General features: G+C 40.4%; 1 protein-coding gene across 1 annotated transcript in view; it reads right to left on the bottom strand.

The window, feature by feature from the left end:
* PLCE1 (phospholipase C epsilon 1) overlaps positions 1 to 14,801 on the bottom strand; it is a 277,145-nt gene that overhangs the window by 130,085 nt on the left and 132,259 nt on the right. Inside the window, exon 3 of the mRNA XM_029932248.1 lies at positions 13,462 to 13,778. Within this exon, the coding sequence (XP_029788108.1) occupies positions 13,462 to 13,778 (317 nt within the window). The remainder of the gene's footprint in view (positions 1 to 13,461; positions 13,779 to 14,801) is intronic.

Here is a 14,801-nt window from a genome sequence, read left to right as displayed (position 1 = left end):
CTAGCAGTGCTATTGCTGGGTCATAAGGGAGTTCTATGGATAGTTTTGGGGATACTGAAATTTGAATTGCATACCATTTTCACCTAATGTTACTTCACAAATTATTACTCTTCTTTTGATTTTTATTTTAAAAATGTAAAAAACATTCTTAGCTCATAAACTCTACAAAAACAGGTGGTGGAATGGATTTGGCCCCTAGGTCACTGTTTGACCTAGGTCATCCTTCCAACTCAAATAAAAACTTTCTTCCCAACTTTGCAGCCAGTCAGCCAGGCTCTGTATGAAATTTCTCCAGTTATAAGAGACTCACTACCTCAGACGCAGCCTGCTCTATAGCTAAGATGAAATGATGACTCAGTTCTGCCTGCTAAAGTCACAAAGAATAAGTCAACCACATGTTTGTGGTAACTCTTCAAATACTGAAAAGTACCTATCCTGATCACCTTAGAAGTCTCCTATCTTGGCAAAACAGTCAGGCTTCCATTGTTGCTTGGACAATGTTTTTTCATCTTCCTCTCTGCTCAGGTCTGTAGAAATCCTTCTGCAAATCTGGCCTCAGACTACATTTCAGGTGTGCCCCAGTTTAGGAGACAGACTAATACTCTATGCCATTCTGTGATCTTCTCACCATCGTGGACTCTCTACAGTGTGCTTCTGAGTGTCCCTGGCTCAGGATAATGTGATACTCATCTTTGAAATTCTTCTTCCTGGGTCTTCTTCACACACACTGCCTGATTTTCATGTGATGCCCACCTTCTTCTTCCTAGACTCTTTTATCTGTCAAATAGTGGGTGTTACCAAAGCTTGATCCTTGAAGTCTGATCTCTCTCACACTTGACATCTTAGAAAACAGATGAATTCTCATAGCTCAGCCATTCTTTCTACAGAGATTATTCTCAAATTGTTATCTGTAGCTTCAGTCTCTTAGTACATGGGCTCTAGGTTCCCACCTCTAGGGCATCCACTTAAAGACCTTACTTTACTCTTATCCTAAAGCCTGCATGCCTCAAATCAAATGTCTCCTCACAAGATGATGATAACAATGGTGATAAGAGTAGCAATAACAGAAATAACATTTGTTTAGCACCTACAACTATGCTAGGCACTGTACTGTGTTAAAGATTCATTAACGGACTTAACTTTTACAACAACTCATGAGGAAAATACTCTTAGCCTCATTTTATACGTAGGGAAGTAGGATCAGAGAAGCAAAGTAATTAAGCCAATTCCACTGTGCTAATAATAAGTAACAGTATCAGATTCTGAACCCTTGTATGTCTGAATCAAAGCATGTATCCTTGACCACCATGGATGACTTTTGTTACTGCCCAGATGATGTCAAAGGTACCCCCACATCTTCTAAACACCTGCCTAGAAAGGTTGAGGTCAGTCTTGACCCTTCCCTGCATTCAGCTTTCCTACCCAACTGGTCACTGTACTACTGAGTTTCTTTTTCTCAACAATCAGAGCCATTTTCTCCTTTTGTGTTCACGAGCATCCTATACCAGGATCCTCATCATCATCTCCTGATGAGTCTTCTTTCTTGGTATCATGCATGGTCCTGCCCAGAATGTTTGATCAAGCTGGTTCTGTCATTTGAAAGGTCCTCCCTGACATCCACCTCTTTGCCATTCATTTACTTCAGCCACCTTGGAACTGTACAGCCCTAATTCATCCTAGGGGGAGGAGAGAAGGGAGGCTAGAATGTATGTCAACCATCATGTAATTCAAATGTTTCACATGTGTACTTCCTTCTCTGCTCCTTCTCTGGCTATTGAGGGATCTGTGGCTAAGCTACTTTGGAAAGGCTGAGGGATTAAGGCCCAGACCCACTTCCTCCCTTGTATGACAGACCCACCTACCTCTCCTTCATAAGAGCTTCCCAAAGCATGTTTCATAATAGGTACCAGGCACTCAGTATTCAAGCATGTTTGTGAAATACTGGATTCTGAGAGAGTCTCAGTATACATTAGCATTATTAAATGACCCGAGAAGTCCTGCAATGGAAAAAGACTCCACCTTCCTTATCATTGCTTGCCCAGCATATGGCATATGTGTTAAACCATTTTTCCACAGAATGCATATTGACATCCCCCACAACTCCCTTTGGGAGATATAGCACTGGTCTTTCTTGGTTACCCCCCAAATCCCTCAAACAATTAGCATTTTATTGCCCCATTTCTTTATTCATGATATCTCTGATGACAAATGTTTATTGTGCAGCTAGATGCATTGTTCTATATGTAAAGCAATATAACAAAGAGTTTGGGCTTTGGGGTCATAAAAGCCTGAGTTTCATCATGACTTAGCCACTTTCTAGTTATGTGATATTGGGAAATGTATGTAGCCTTTCTGAATCTCAGTTTCCTTATTTTTATTATTATTTTTAAAAGCAATGATTCCCATCTATCAGGATTGTATGAAAGCTAAATGTGATTAGGTATGTAAAGTGTTTGGCACAGTGCCTAGTGTAAGGATTATCAGTGGCTACATTATTAATTTCTCTATCATCTTCACCATCTCCATCATCATTACCATGGTCATCATCATCATCATCATATCCACCATCATCATCACTATCACTGTCATCATCATCATCGTCATGACCATCACCATCATCTAGATAAATGGGAAAAAAAATTTGCCATCCTCAATTAGCTGTCAAATTAACACATTTTTCTTTGCTTTTGAAAGGATAATTTGACTTGCATATCAAGGATGTGCCTTGGTTTTAGGAAGTGACTTCACAGAGTATCTCAAGTTTATACTGAGAGACAAAATAAGAAACCTCTGTTGGATGATGGAAGAGTTAAGGAAATTCACATCTAAGTTAAAAACACTCTGCAAAGAGGGTATTAATAGTGTAAGGCCAACCTGATGTGCAGTCTAATGATGTGCCTAAAGGCTTCCTATTAATTCTTATTTGGTTTGATATTTTTACTAATAGTTTGAATAAATATACATGAGATACATGTATCAAGCCTGAGTCTGAAAAAAATTAATTCATAACCAAACATTTTTTGACAGACTTGAATGGCCAAAAAGATAAAACTTAGTAGACTTAAATATAAAAGATTACATCCATACAAGAAAACAACATACAAAACTAGCTATGCACAGAGAAAAGATGAACTTGGACATTTGCATGCTAACAGTCTAGGGTTTTAGTTGACCTTCAGGTGGACTAATAATTAGACACAGCTTATAGAAAATAATAATCAAATTAGCAGGCATTCAGAGCAGGAGAATGACCTAGTTGCAAGAAGAGAGAGTCTCAGTGTTCAGAACAGAGTAGGGGGGCCTCATTTTTAAGAGAGATATTGAAAAATGCTATGTTTTGACAATATGGGGAATGTCCAGCCTCAAGAGAACCAAACAAAGGAAGATAATTTCTATTATTCTCCTGGAAACGACAGGTGGAATTTATAAGGAGGCATATTTCAGTTTGGTTTAAGGAAGAATTTTAAAACAAAGTGAGCTCCATCAACATAACAGGCCCATTAAATTAGAAAGAACTCTGTCTTTGAAAGTTTTTAGCAAAAGTTGGGTAAGATTCCATAAGGGAGAGATTCCTGCATTTGGTGGATGACAGGGGTATGTAACATAACCTTTGGAACCTCATTAATGATAATGTTCATAGCTGTGTCTAGCAAAAGCCTTCCCAACCTCCAAGGTTCTGAAGCCTTTGATGATCCTCAAGGGCAATGTGTCTGGGGTCCTCTCTCTTCCACTCTCATGGCACACACAGTCCCTGTCTGCCATGTGGCATGGAATCACACTAGCTACTACTTATTGAATACCTATTCTATGCTAGGTGATTTTTATATACATTACCTTGCTTAAATGTCCCAATAACCATGTGAAGATAAAATTATCCCATTTTACAGGTGAGAAATATGAAGCTAAAATCAGATTATGTCACTTACTTGCCCAGAGTCCTACAGTGAGTAAGTGACACAGATGGACTCAAATCCAGTCTTAGCAATAGAATCATACTCTTTCCACTAACCCATGGCACTTCTCTAAGCATGATAATTCTCATGGTCCCTAACGCTTTATACTACCTTTTTTTGGTGTATATTTATTCAATATTTTAGGTCTTATATGCTTTGAATTAGATTATAAATTCCTTTAAAAAAGGGCCATGTCTTGCTTCTTTTTTTGTATTTACAAAACAATTATTACAATAAACAACTGTCAGCACCAACTAGCATTATGCATTCATAAGTACTTATTTGTTGAGCATCTACTATAGTTTGCACTTTGCAAAAAACCAGACATACAACAATAAACAAGTTTGAAGAGTTTCTAAGGATAAAAGCAAACAAGTCAATGGCTTTCCTGACTTTTGAGCCAAGGCATGACCAAGAGAAGAAAGCAGTTGTGGTATGACCAGGGAAAGAAGGTCTTAGGCAGAGAGAATAGCAGGTATAAAGGCCATGTGGAGAAAACTAGCTCTGTGTGTCCAGGAACAGAATAAAGGTCAATGTGGCTGGAACAGAGGCAGAGAAAGGAGTGGCTGATGTAAAGTCAAGGTAAATGCAAAGGGAAGCCATTGGGGGATTTTTAGCAGGAAGTGACCTGATCTGCTTTATGTTTATAAACACTCACTCTAGGTGCTGGGTGGAGAACAGATTATAGGGTATTCAAGCATGAAAGTAGTAATAAAGGTAAGTGCAATCATGGCCAGTGGTGGTGGGTGAAATGTTAAGGAGTGGTCCAATCCAGGATGCATTTTGTAAGTAAAGCAAATGGGACTTGCTGATAGTTTGGGAGAAGGGCAAATCTGGGATGACTCCTAAGTTATTAGCTTGAGCACCTGAGTAGATGCTGAGATGGGGAAGATGGCGTGGGCAAGACAATGGTGGTATATGAATGGAGGAGTGAGAAGTCGATACTGTAGTTCTATTCTGGCCACATTTGAGACGCCTTTTAGACACTGTTAGAATGTGAGTTTGTGAGGGCAGGGGCTCAGGGTGCCTTGTTCTGGGCTGTATCCCCAGTGAATGAAACGGCACCTAGTATGTAAGTTGGGACTCAATAAAATCTTGTTGAATGAAAAAAGCCAAGGGGAGGCAACTGGATTTATGAATGTTTAAATCTCTTGCACAAATGTAGATTCTTGGCAAAGCATAAATACATTCCTCCTTGGCTCCTACATGTGCAGTAAAGATCTCTAAGAGAATGGTTTTGCAAAGAGTTGAATTAAATATCCTAATAGGGTCAGTTAATGCAGACCTGGAGAGAGGCTTGAAATCCTAGTCTTAAACTAAAGCATACCTGGCCTTCCCATAGTTTCAGTGTCACTGAAGTGATATGTCTGATGGCAAAGAACATGGATCCTGGAGGAGACAGTGAGATGCTTCTTTGAGTTACATTTACTATTTGTAATTATATTAATAACTCACAACAACAAGCACTGACTTGATGCCTGCTTTAAACAGAATGAAACAGGCCTCCCTTGGTCAACTGGCAGTTCTCTTTTTGGGCTGGTTAAATTCTAGACACATGATGGAAACTTTAAGAAGGGTAATTAAGAGAGTGAAAATATCCATAGTAACAAAATAGATTATTTAAGATTTCAAACCATGCTCTGCACTGCAGCATGAGTACCGAAGAATGAAAAACAATGTAGAAAGAAAAAAGGAAGGAAGGAAGGAAGGAAAGAGAAAAATAAAGAGAAAACAAGCAAGTCACCAAATTTATTTAAATTTACTTAGGACAATTCTCCACTATCTGTACTGATGGATGACCCCAAAGACAGGAATCACTGTCTCCCTTTTTGCTTTGGGATACATATTTGTTCTTCTCTTTGAATTCCAGTGGAACTCATGGTATAGAGCAGATGATTCTCAACCATTGGTGACATCACAATTATCTTGTGGAGCTTTTGAAAAACACAGATCCCCGAACCTACCATGTATCCATGGAGTCAGAATCTCCTGGGAGCAGGCTCCAAACATGTATATATTTTTAAAATATTCAGATGCCCTTGCTTTCATTTGGCTAATAAGTGAAAACCACTGTTCATGGGAATCACATGAGATGTCTGAAGAATGAGCACGGGCATGGAGTACTGATTCCAAGGTGCACGGCAGCCCTTCTCCACCACTTCTCCCGCTGTTCTAAGATTGAGCACAGCCTCCCTCCCTCCTGCTCCTTTTGGAAGTACACACAGGACTTCAGGAGTTAAAAAATTTTGATTTTCAAAAGCTATCTCTTTAGGGCATAGGTTTTATGCAAAATAGAAGTAGAGAATGAGAGGAAAAATACAGAGAGGTGTGGTCAAGAGAGGAAGATAAAGAAATAATTTTTCTTTTTTTTGTATCCTATATTCTCAGGCATCTAGTACCTCAAAGCTGAAAGGAACTTCAGAAGTCAAAGACCTGAAATCCCACTTCTGCCTGATCCTGTGGAAATGACAACTTATCTTAATGTTCTTCTGGTACAATATTCTCAAACACCTTGAGATGCAATTATCTCTCCCCCTCCCCCAATATGTCTAGGATCTCAGCCTCCCAGTTCAAAGGAGATGCCACATTTTCAATATCAGGAAGTGAGCCCATGTATTAAAGTCAAAAAAGATGTCAAATTCATTGTACATGCTGAAATCATAAAGAATATTTTGAATCCTCCTATGAAGAAAATGGCTTTTACCGAGTAAGAGAACCAAGATGAGGACAAAATCTTCTTCAGCTTTTGCTTTAATGGCACAACACTGGCTCTGGAAGCCAGATCACCTGGATTCAAATCCTAGCTCTAAAAACTGTAAATCATTTAATTAGCCTCCCTGTGCCTCAGTTTTCTCATCTGTCAAGTGAAGGGATCATAATAAAAGAAATGAGGCCCATTATAATTAATTAGTTTTAGATTTTTTTTTTTTGGTTAACCAACAATGAACCATTTGTGTCTTAGGTCCTTAATGTGTTACACATATCATCTCTCTGAATACTCACATAACCCATTCAAGGTAGGTACTATTATTATCCTCATCTAAAGATAGGGTAGGGATTAGGGAGTTAGCTTGAGGTTATTCACTGGAAATGGCGGATTAGAACCCAGGCAGGCTGACACTACAGTTGCACCCTGACTGATGATGTGCCATGATTCCCCTCCTCATTCCCAGTCACTGAGCAGAATCCTGTGAGTGCTGATTTCAAGAACCACCTAACACAATTTGCTGTTAGTCTCCAAGGCAGATTAGCCTTCTACTAATAACCTTGCTCTTAGAATACTGCCCTACACAGCTGACTCTTTGTGGTTTAATTGCCTACTGTATTTTTTGGTCCAGAAATTTCTGGACTACAATTTCTGTTAACTCAGGAATGTGCAGTGAAATGTTCTGGAGAATGAATATAGTGTCTACTTTTGGAGGTGCCTCTAGGGAGATGTGCTTTCCCAAAGAGAAATCTGGTTTTCCACAGTGTCCTGAAATTTCCCTTACCCTTAGGGGGTTTTATTCGCAATTTACCCCAAGAGTATTCAGAGATGAGGAATACATTTGTGTAACAGCCATAAACAGGTGATTTACTTGGTTGTCTGCATAAATGGGGGAGGGGAAGCTTTGACAGGAACTTTTACTAACATGACTGAATACACAAATTCAAAAACGGTATTTTTTTCCAAAATATTTCAAGTGAAGAATACCTTTGGGCATGAAGACACTCCTCCATCAATCCCCATCATTATCATATGTCGTGCATTTTCCTTACTGGGCAAAAGTGGTCTTTCCTTGGCTATGACTGAACATACGTTTAGATGTTGGGAAATGCCAAAGTGATCATTACTTATGAAGTATATAAGGAGTTCTGGCTGAAAGGGCCCAGGCCAAAACAGCTGTACTCTGGCCAGATGGTTATTCTTGCAATTCTTTCCCAGGAAATTAGGCTGCACCTTGGCATTCTTTATAGAGGGGATGGCCTTTAAATTGGTGAACTGACATCTAGTGTAACCTACAAGACAGAGGGATCAAATAACAGCTGAGTGTCACTTTGAGCTGCTAGCGTTTGAGTGGCTAGAGAAGCAGGTTGATGATGACCAAACAGAAGGAGGTCGGGGAATGTCACCTGGGGCAAAGAGCTAAGGGGAATCCTGCCAGAGTCTCCTTGGGTCTCAGAATAACTGTGGGCTAACTCTTGGGCTCATGACCTTCCCCTGGACCACCTGGTCCAAAAGAGGAGCTTAGATGAATGTTCTTGCCAAGAACTACTTGACAGGCAAAAACTGCCCTCTCAGGCCATAGGGAAAAGTGAAACTGTTGAGCTGAAAACCAGTTCCCAGTCAGAGAAATCAATTATCTATGATACAAAAGAGCATCTGGTATGGGCAGTGGTGGTTATGGAGCCGAGAATTCACTCTGTTGGCAGATCCTGAGGCCCAGCTATAGATGCAGACTATGATTAGTCCCAACTGCCAAGGTCATCAATGGGTGAACAATAAGACAGGAAGCAGAGATCATTTTGAAGAGGCATAAGGTTTGAGAACTAGTGACTCAGAAATTTGACCCCAGAATTACCACCAACCCCCATGTTCTACCAAAGCCCTCAGGAGTAAGGAGGGAAGAAAGGTGTGAAAGCAAAGAGAGTAAAGATGGTCTTCAATCTTTAATAGCTTCTCATCTCTTCTCAGCTCATGTGCTAGATAATGTGATCTCTTCAGTGAAGTTATCTACCAAAAAATGCCTCTCTGTCTCCTCTAGAAAAGATAAGTGGATCTGGAATTTATTCTAAAAGAAATGAAAAAGCAGTAAAATCAAAAGGAATGTGGGTTTGAGTAGAGGCTGGATAGGGGAAGAAAATGGCGGTAAAACCCCCAGCGTGATTTGAGACTGTCAAAGCAAGACACTATGGGTGGACAGGAAGTGAGATTGCTCAACCTGCAAAGAGAAAGATAGAACAAAGGTTTCTTGGAGATTAGACTAAGAGTATGACTACAGATTTGTGTTCAAATCAAAAGGGTTCAGGAAGACCTATCTCCCAGATCAAGCAAAGCAGAACTGAGCCTACCCCTCCCACCTCCCCCCAGATCTGACTTCCACCAGTCAGCTTGAGGGCTGACCCCTTGCATCTTCTGTTTGCTTATGAGGATAAAGAGAGGACTGCCTATAATAAGTTACCCTGGTGTGCACCAGTCCTGATGTCAGGCAAGAGAAGGGGAACAGGGAGAAATACTGCTTACAAGCCACAATTTAAGTTTATTTTATTTTATTTAAGCTTATTTATTTATTTTGAGACAGAGACAGCACGAGTTGGGGAGGGTCAGAGAGAGAGAGAGAGAGAAAGAGAGAGAGAAAGAGGGAGGGAGGGAATCCCAAGTGGGCTCCATACTGTTAGCATGGAACCCAAAATGGGGCTCAAACTCATGAAACCAAGAGTCTGACGACATAACCAGCTGAGCCACCCAGGGGTCCCTATGAGTTGATTTTAAATGATTTATCTCCTGACCTTCCTTCATGTAAGCCATTTTTCCAGTTATTTTATGATTGTACTTTGAATTGCATTTTAACCATATTTTTCTGAGAACAAATGTGATGCAACATTGCCCAAAAGGCATTAGGGATTTTCCCCCTTTCCCCACATTACAGTTAAATCATTGTGTAAAGAGTTGTTAGAATTTGGGAAACTTCTAGCTCAGAATCATGTTCAAATGACAATCAGGAGCAAGCTGCCTCCCTAGAAAATGAGTCCTGCTGATAACAACTGGCTGTCTTCTCATCTGGAATATCCTCCCTTCCCTGTAATGTTCCCCCTCTATCCCAGCCATCCCTCGAGGCCTAGCCCCAACCTCCAAAGCTGAGCAGAGAGAGATCTGATCACCCATCTAGACACCTCAGCTCCCACATCTGTGCCACTCACACTGCATGTACTTTCTGCCTTTTTTGGTAGTGATTTGTGCTCGTGCCTGACTATAATTTAAGACTGGTAGCTTCTGGCAGCCACAGACTGTTACTCATTTTCCTCAGTGCTTATCCACCATGGTGTCCTGCTTCTGAGAAGTGCTGAAAATATGTTAATGGAATAATTGAATGCATAAATAAATGAATTCACTGCTCCCCTAAGTGACTGGCACTCTTGCCATGGAGCTAATATTCTCTCTTTTGTCTTTGAGATTCTCCAGCGTTCCAAGCAATATACATCTTTCTTCCAAGGAGAAAAGTGCATTTATTTTGACAGAACCAAAGGATGGTCTTATAATGCTGCCAATTTTTATCACATACTGCTAATTTCTTATTTAAAAGAATATGTTTGCCACATTCATGGAAAAAAGAGAAGGCTATAGCACAGGAGATGCTCGATAGATAAGTCTTAAGTGAATGAATGAATGAATGAATGAATGAGTGATAATAGGAAATCAGATAAAAATAGAAACAGAAAGAAGGGTAGAAAAAGAATAGATGCACAGGAGATTTAGAAAGGAAGTAGAAAGAGAGGGTAAAGGGAAAGGAGACTCAAGATTAATTAAATTCCCAATCAGCAATTCTGGTTTTACTATAAATTTGAACTTGATTATTTATATATTTATTTATTTTAAAAGATTTTTTTTAATGTTTATTTTTGAAAGAGAGAGAGAGCATGAGCAGGGGAGGGCAGAGAGAGAAGGAGACACAGAATCTAAAAGAGGCTCCAGGCTCTGAGTCGTCAGCACAGAGCCCGATGTGGGGCTCAAACTCACCAACCACAAGATCATGACCTGAGCCAAAGTTGGATGCTTAACTGACTAAGTCACCCTGGTGCCCCTTGAACTTGATAATTTAACAAGTAGAGAGGAGAGGCACAGTAGCAAGAGTTATGTTAATATGTCTTATTACTGGTCATGTTGATCTGGAGTACTTACTTAAGGTGATATATACTGGGTTTCTCCACTGTTCTATTTCCCTTTTGAAATTAATAAATACTTTATGGAGGATACTTATGGTTTTTATTTATTTCCTTAAGTAATCTCTACACTAACATAGGGCTTGAACTCACAACCCCATGATCAAGAGTCAAATGCTCTTCCTACTGAGCAAGCCAAGCACCCATTGTGAAGAGATACTTCTAGGCTAAGCCAATATCTTGTTTCTTCTCATACTTTTGCCCAGTAATATTAGCATTCATTGCTTGTAACAATTTACTGCTGGAGGATCCTAATGGTGATTTCCTACTTCTCTCCTGCCACATTTATTAATTGATTCTTTTATAATTAAGAGCTAGCCTTCCTCTCCTATTAATTTAATCACTTATTTATATCAGGATGGACTCATGAATACTTATTCTATAAATCATAACCCAATACTATCATCACTTATTTCATTATTTAAACTTTACTTTCTTTACCTGTGAGTCAGGGATAATGACATCCACCTTACACAACCATCATGAGGATTAAATGGGATTTAAAAATGTGAAAATGTCTAGTTCAGAGTATCTAGGAAATAAACGCTAGCTCCTTTCCTCCCTTTTCTTTACAGAAGGTAAAGCCATACTACTTTGGAGTCAAGACCCTTCTAAAGAGGTGAAAATCTTATTTTTAAGGATTTTCTTTTAATTCTCTTCCTACACTAAGGTATGTAAAGGAATTAGAAGTTAGCTAGTCAGTGTTGCCTACCAGAGGTTGTTTCCAGTCTGCCTGTAATGACCATACATAGGACTGATTTTTAATCAGTATACCCATAATTTGTATGAAAATAGATGCTTGAGAATACTTGAAAACAGACTGTTCTCTTAAGTACTTTAAGTGTTTTTCCAGAAATCCTGTTTATGTTCTGAAGTTGCTTAGCTAAACTATTTTCAGAGATAGTCCAAAGCACGACTCAACCCAGCTATGCTTCATATCATCACTAAATCCGAATTAGCAAAATCACTGATTCATCTTTGATTCCTGAGGTTATGGGAGTGAACGGAAGAAACTGAAGTTTTCTTTCTCCAAAATTAATTTAAAATTAGGTTTTAAAAGTTCAGGCAAGGCAAACTTCAGGTAGAATTAGAACAGCAATGAAAACAACAACAACGAACAAGGATAAGGTCCTAAGGCCATGAGAGTAAGTAGATTTAGAAGTTTAAAGCAATACATAAAATATAATAAAATCTACTAATAAAACACTCAATTTACTGGAACTTCCATTTTCACCCTGTTTTTATCAGTAGGGAAAATCAAGAACATCAGGAGATTTATTTTAAAAAGCAATTTAGGGGCAGTGTGGTTCACAGGCTCTCAAGTGGATTCCCAGAGAGCCTGTCTTACTCACTTTGGGGTTGGATCAAGTGCCACCTCTCCACCTGAGTCTGGAACAGGTAGTGTAGTGGTTCACAGCCTAGGCTCTGGGGCCTAATGATGAAGGTCAGAATATCACTATTGCCACCAACCACGTATGTAACTTTGGGCAAATGGTTTCATGTCCTGGTGCCTCTGTGTCCCCATGGGTAATATGAGGCTAATGAGACTATCTGTCTCCCAGGGTTGTTGAAAAGAGCAAATAAATGGTACATGTAAAATGATGAGCATGATAATACCTGATGGTATCAGCAATTCCTGTGCATAACAGATCTCCTTTTGAGGAATGGTGTTTGGGGCATGTCTGGACCCAGAATTACTTGGGCTCAGCCTCTAACACTTTCTGCATCCACTGGGCCTTATCATGGTCATTGACATTTACGATCACCATTGGGGTCATGATTGGCAGGCTGTGGAGGCTGCAAGGTAAGCTGCCACAGTTGGAAAGGGTTTAAGTAACAAAGTCTGACCGACCTTCTGTCCATTAGAGAATCAGAGACATATGGGACACAGCACACAGGCAACCTCAGCATTTTAGTAGTTTACTGGATGACTAAATTAAGAAACTATTCTAGTATTTCCAGTCTCCGGTCACAGCTGTTCTCACCAGCACTGGCTTCTGGTAAAGTCTCAGAGGACTTGGAGTGACTTTCTAGGGCTGAGGATCTTGATGGCATGCAGGAAACAGGAGTGGGGTGATCAATTGCCTCTCAAACCCACATTTCTCCCCATGCTCCTGACCCAGGTGTGTTGGTTTTTAAATTTCTGCATAGGAGCCCTGGTAGTGGAAGAAGGAGTGGGCTAGATAGATCCCATGACCAGAAGTCACACTGTCAAAACTCAACACTGAGATATGTAGTCTTAAAAGCACTTGTAGGAAAAAAAAATTGGGAATATTTGAGAATGGGCCCAGGGAGACTATTTTGGCAATGAAGGGGAGAAAAGGGCAGGTACTGGTTGTCCAAAGGGAGAAGGCCCACGGACTTGGTGAAGATGGAGGTGGGGATAGGATCAGTTAGGCCAATGGCAGGTTGGAGGAGAGTGAGAGGGAGGATGAAATGTGTTGTTGATCTCATTGCTTGGAAAGAAGGCAGCCATCGTGGAAGTGGCAAGACCAACAGGTAGATGAGACACCAATAACAGAAACTTAGAAGGAGAAATAATCACTTACTAGCAATTGAATCGCCATATCTCCAAGTGGTTTCTTACCTCATTAAATCTCATCACAAGATCTTCCAGGGCATTGTGCTCTCCATTCTGGGAGTTAAGAATCGATGCTGAGATGGATGCTTTGAGGCAGGGCAGGGACATCTGGCATTCTGAGGAGCCCAAGTCCCGAGTCAAGAAGCAAAGGTAGTCAACTGGCAAAACCCTACGGTAAATGTTCTGTTCCTGCTCCATCAGGATGCTGGCGACCTCCTCTGGGAACTGAATGAGGGGCTGCAGGTCAATCAGCTCCTTGCTGATCCCAGCTGAACTTGAAGGGAGGGCACTAGAATTGGCCATGGAGGTACCTGGCTGGCGTTCTGAAATAAAATAACAAAGGCTGTGGTGACACCAAGGTTGATATCCCTACAATAGATGTTTACTTGAGAGCTATTAAAAATCTTACAGGTTTCTTAACCAAGTTCCTGCTTGGTGAATAGTTCTATCCTATCCTGTCATGGAGACCCTTCTGATAACTGTCCTGCCTGCTTGCTCCTGTCCCCTGGGGAGTAGGGAAAGGCTCAGTTTCCCATTTTCAGAAGTGGAATTGGTCTCACATACCATTCTCTAATCAGTTCACTGTAACACTTTGCAGAGTGGTATAGAAGGAAAATGTAGCATTTGTTTCCTCATCCCCCAGTGCTGTCAGAGTGAAAAGAAATGAGGGTGGGTGGGGGCACAGGAATTGAGATGGAAGAGGAAAGAAGGCTGGAAAGGAAGAGGCATGTAGATACATGTGCAACATGGGTATAACCATCCAGGAGTGCCTGGGGATCCTCTGTACACAGGTTCAAAACTTCACAGTCTACCTGACAACCTTCTACCCTCAAAGACTGATTCTGCTGAGAACCATTTGGAGGTTTGCAGGGACAGAATCACCTATAAAAGTACGGGAGGAACTGGTAACAAGGGGATGTAACTACATAAATAGAGCAAACAAATAAATCTCATTCCCTGCTCCACAAGTGGCAGTAAGAAAGTGGTGAGGGAGAGAGAGCAACCAGTGCGTTAGACAGAAGAACCAAATGTGTTCATAGGCTCCAAATTATTCCCTTAGCACAGTTACTTTATTTTGACTACTCCCCTTGTCTCTTAATTTCCCGCCTACAAGTCATTCATTCATTCATTCATCTACTTAACCATCCATCCATCTACCCACCCACCCATCCATCTATTTAAAAAGCTATTCAAAAACCTATGATGAGTGCTAGAATTTCCCCAAATATGATCAGTTTTATGGTAAAGTTGGGGAAATGTCATGTGTTCATGTCACAAATCCTCTTCCTTGAAACACGAGGCACACAGCTATATTGTTAAAATCTCTAAGGGGTCTTGGGATAAAG

Source organism: Suricata suricatta, chromosome 2 (genome assembly GCF_006229205.1).
Source record: "Suricata suricatta isolate VVHF042 chromosome 2, meerkat_22Aug2017_6uvM2_HiC, whole genome shotgun sequence".
NCBI lineage: Eukaryota > Metazoa > Chordata > Mammalia > Carnivora > Herpestidae > Suricata > Suricata suricatta.
Note: the sequence above shows the minus strand (reverse complement) of the source record. Positions and strands in the feature narration are given on the sequence as shown.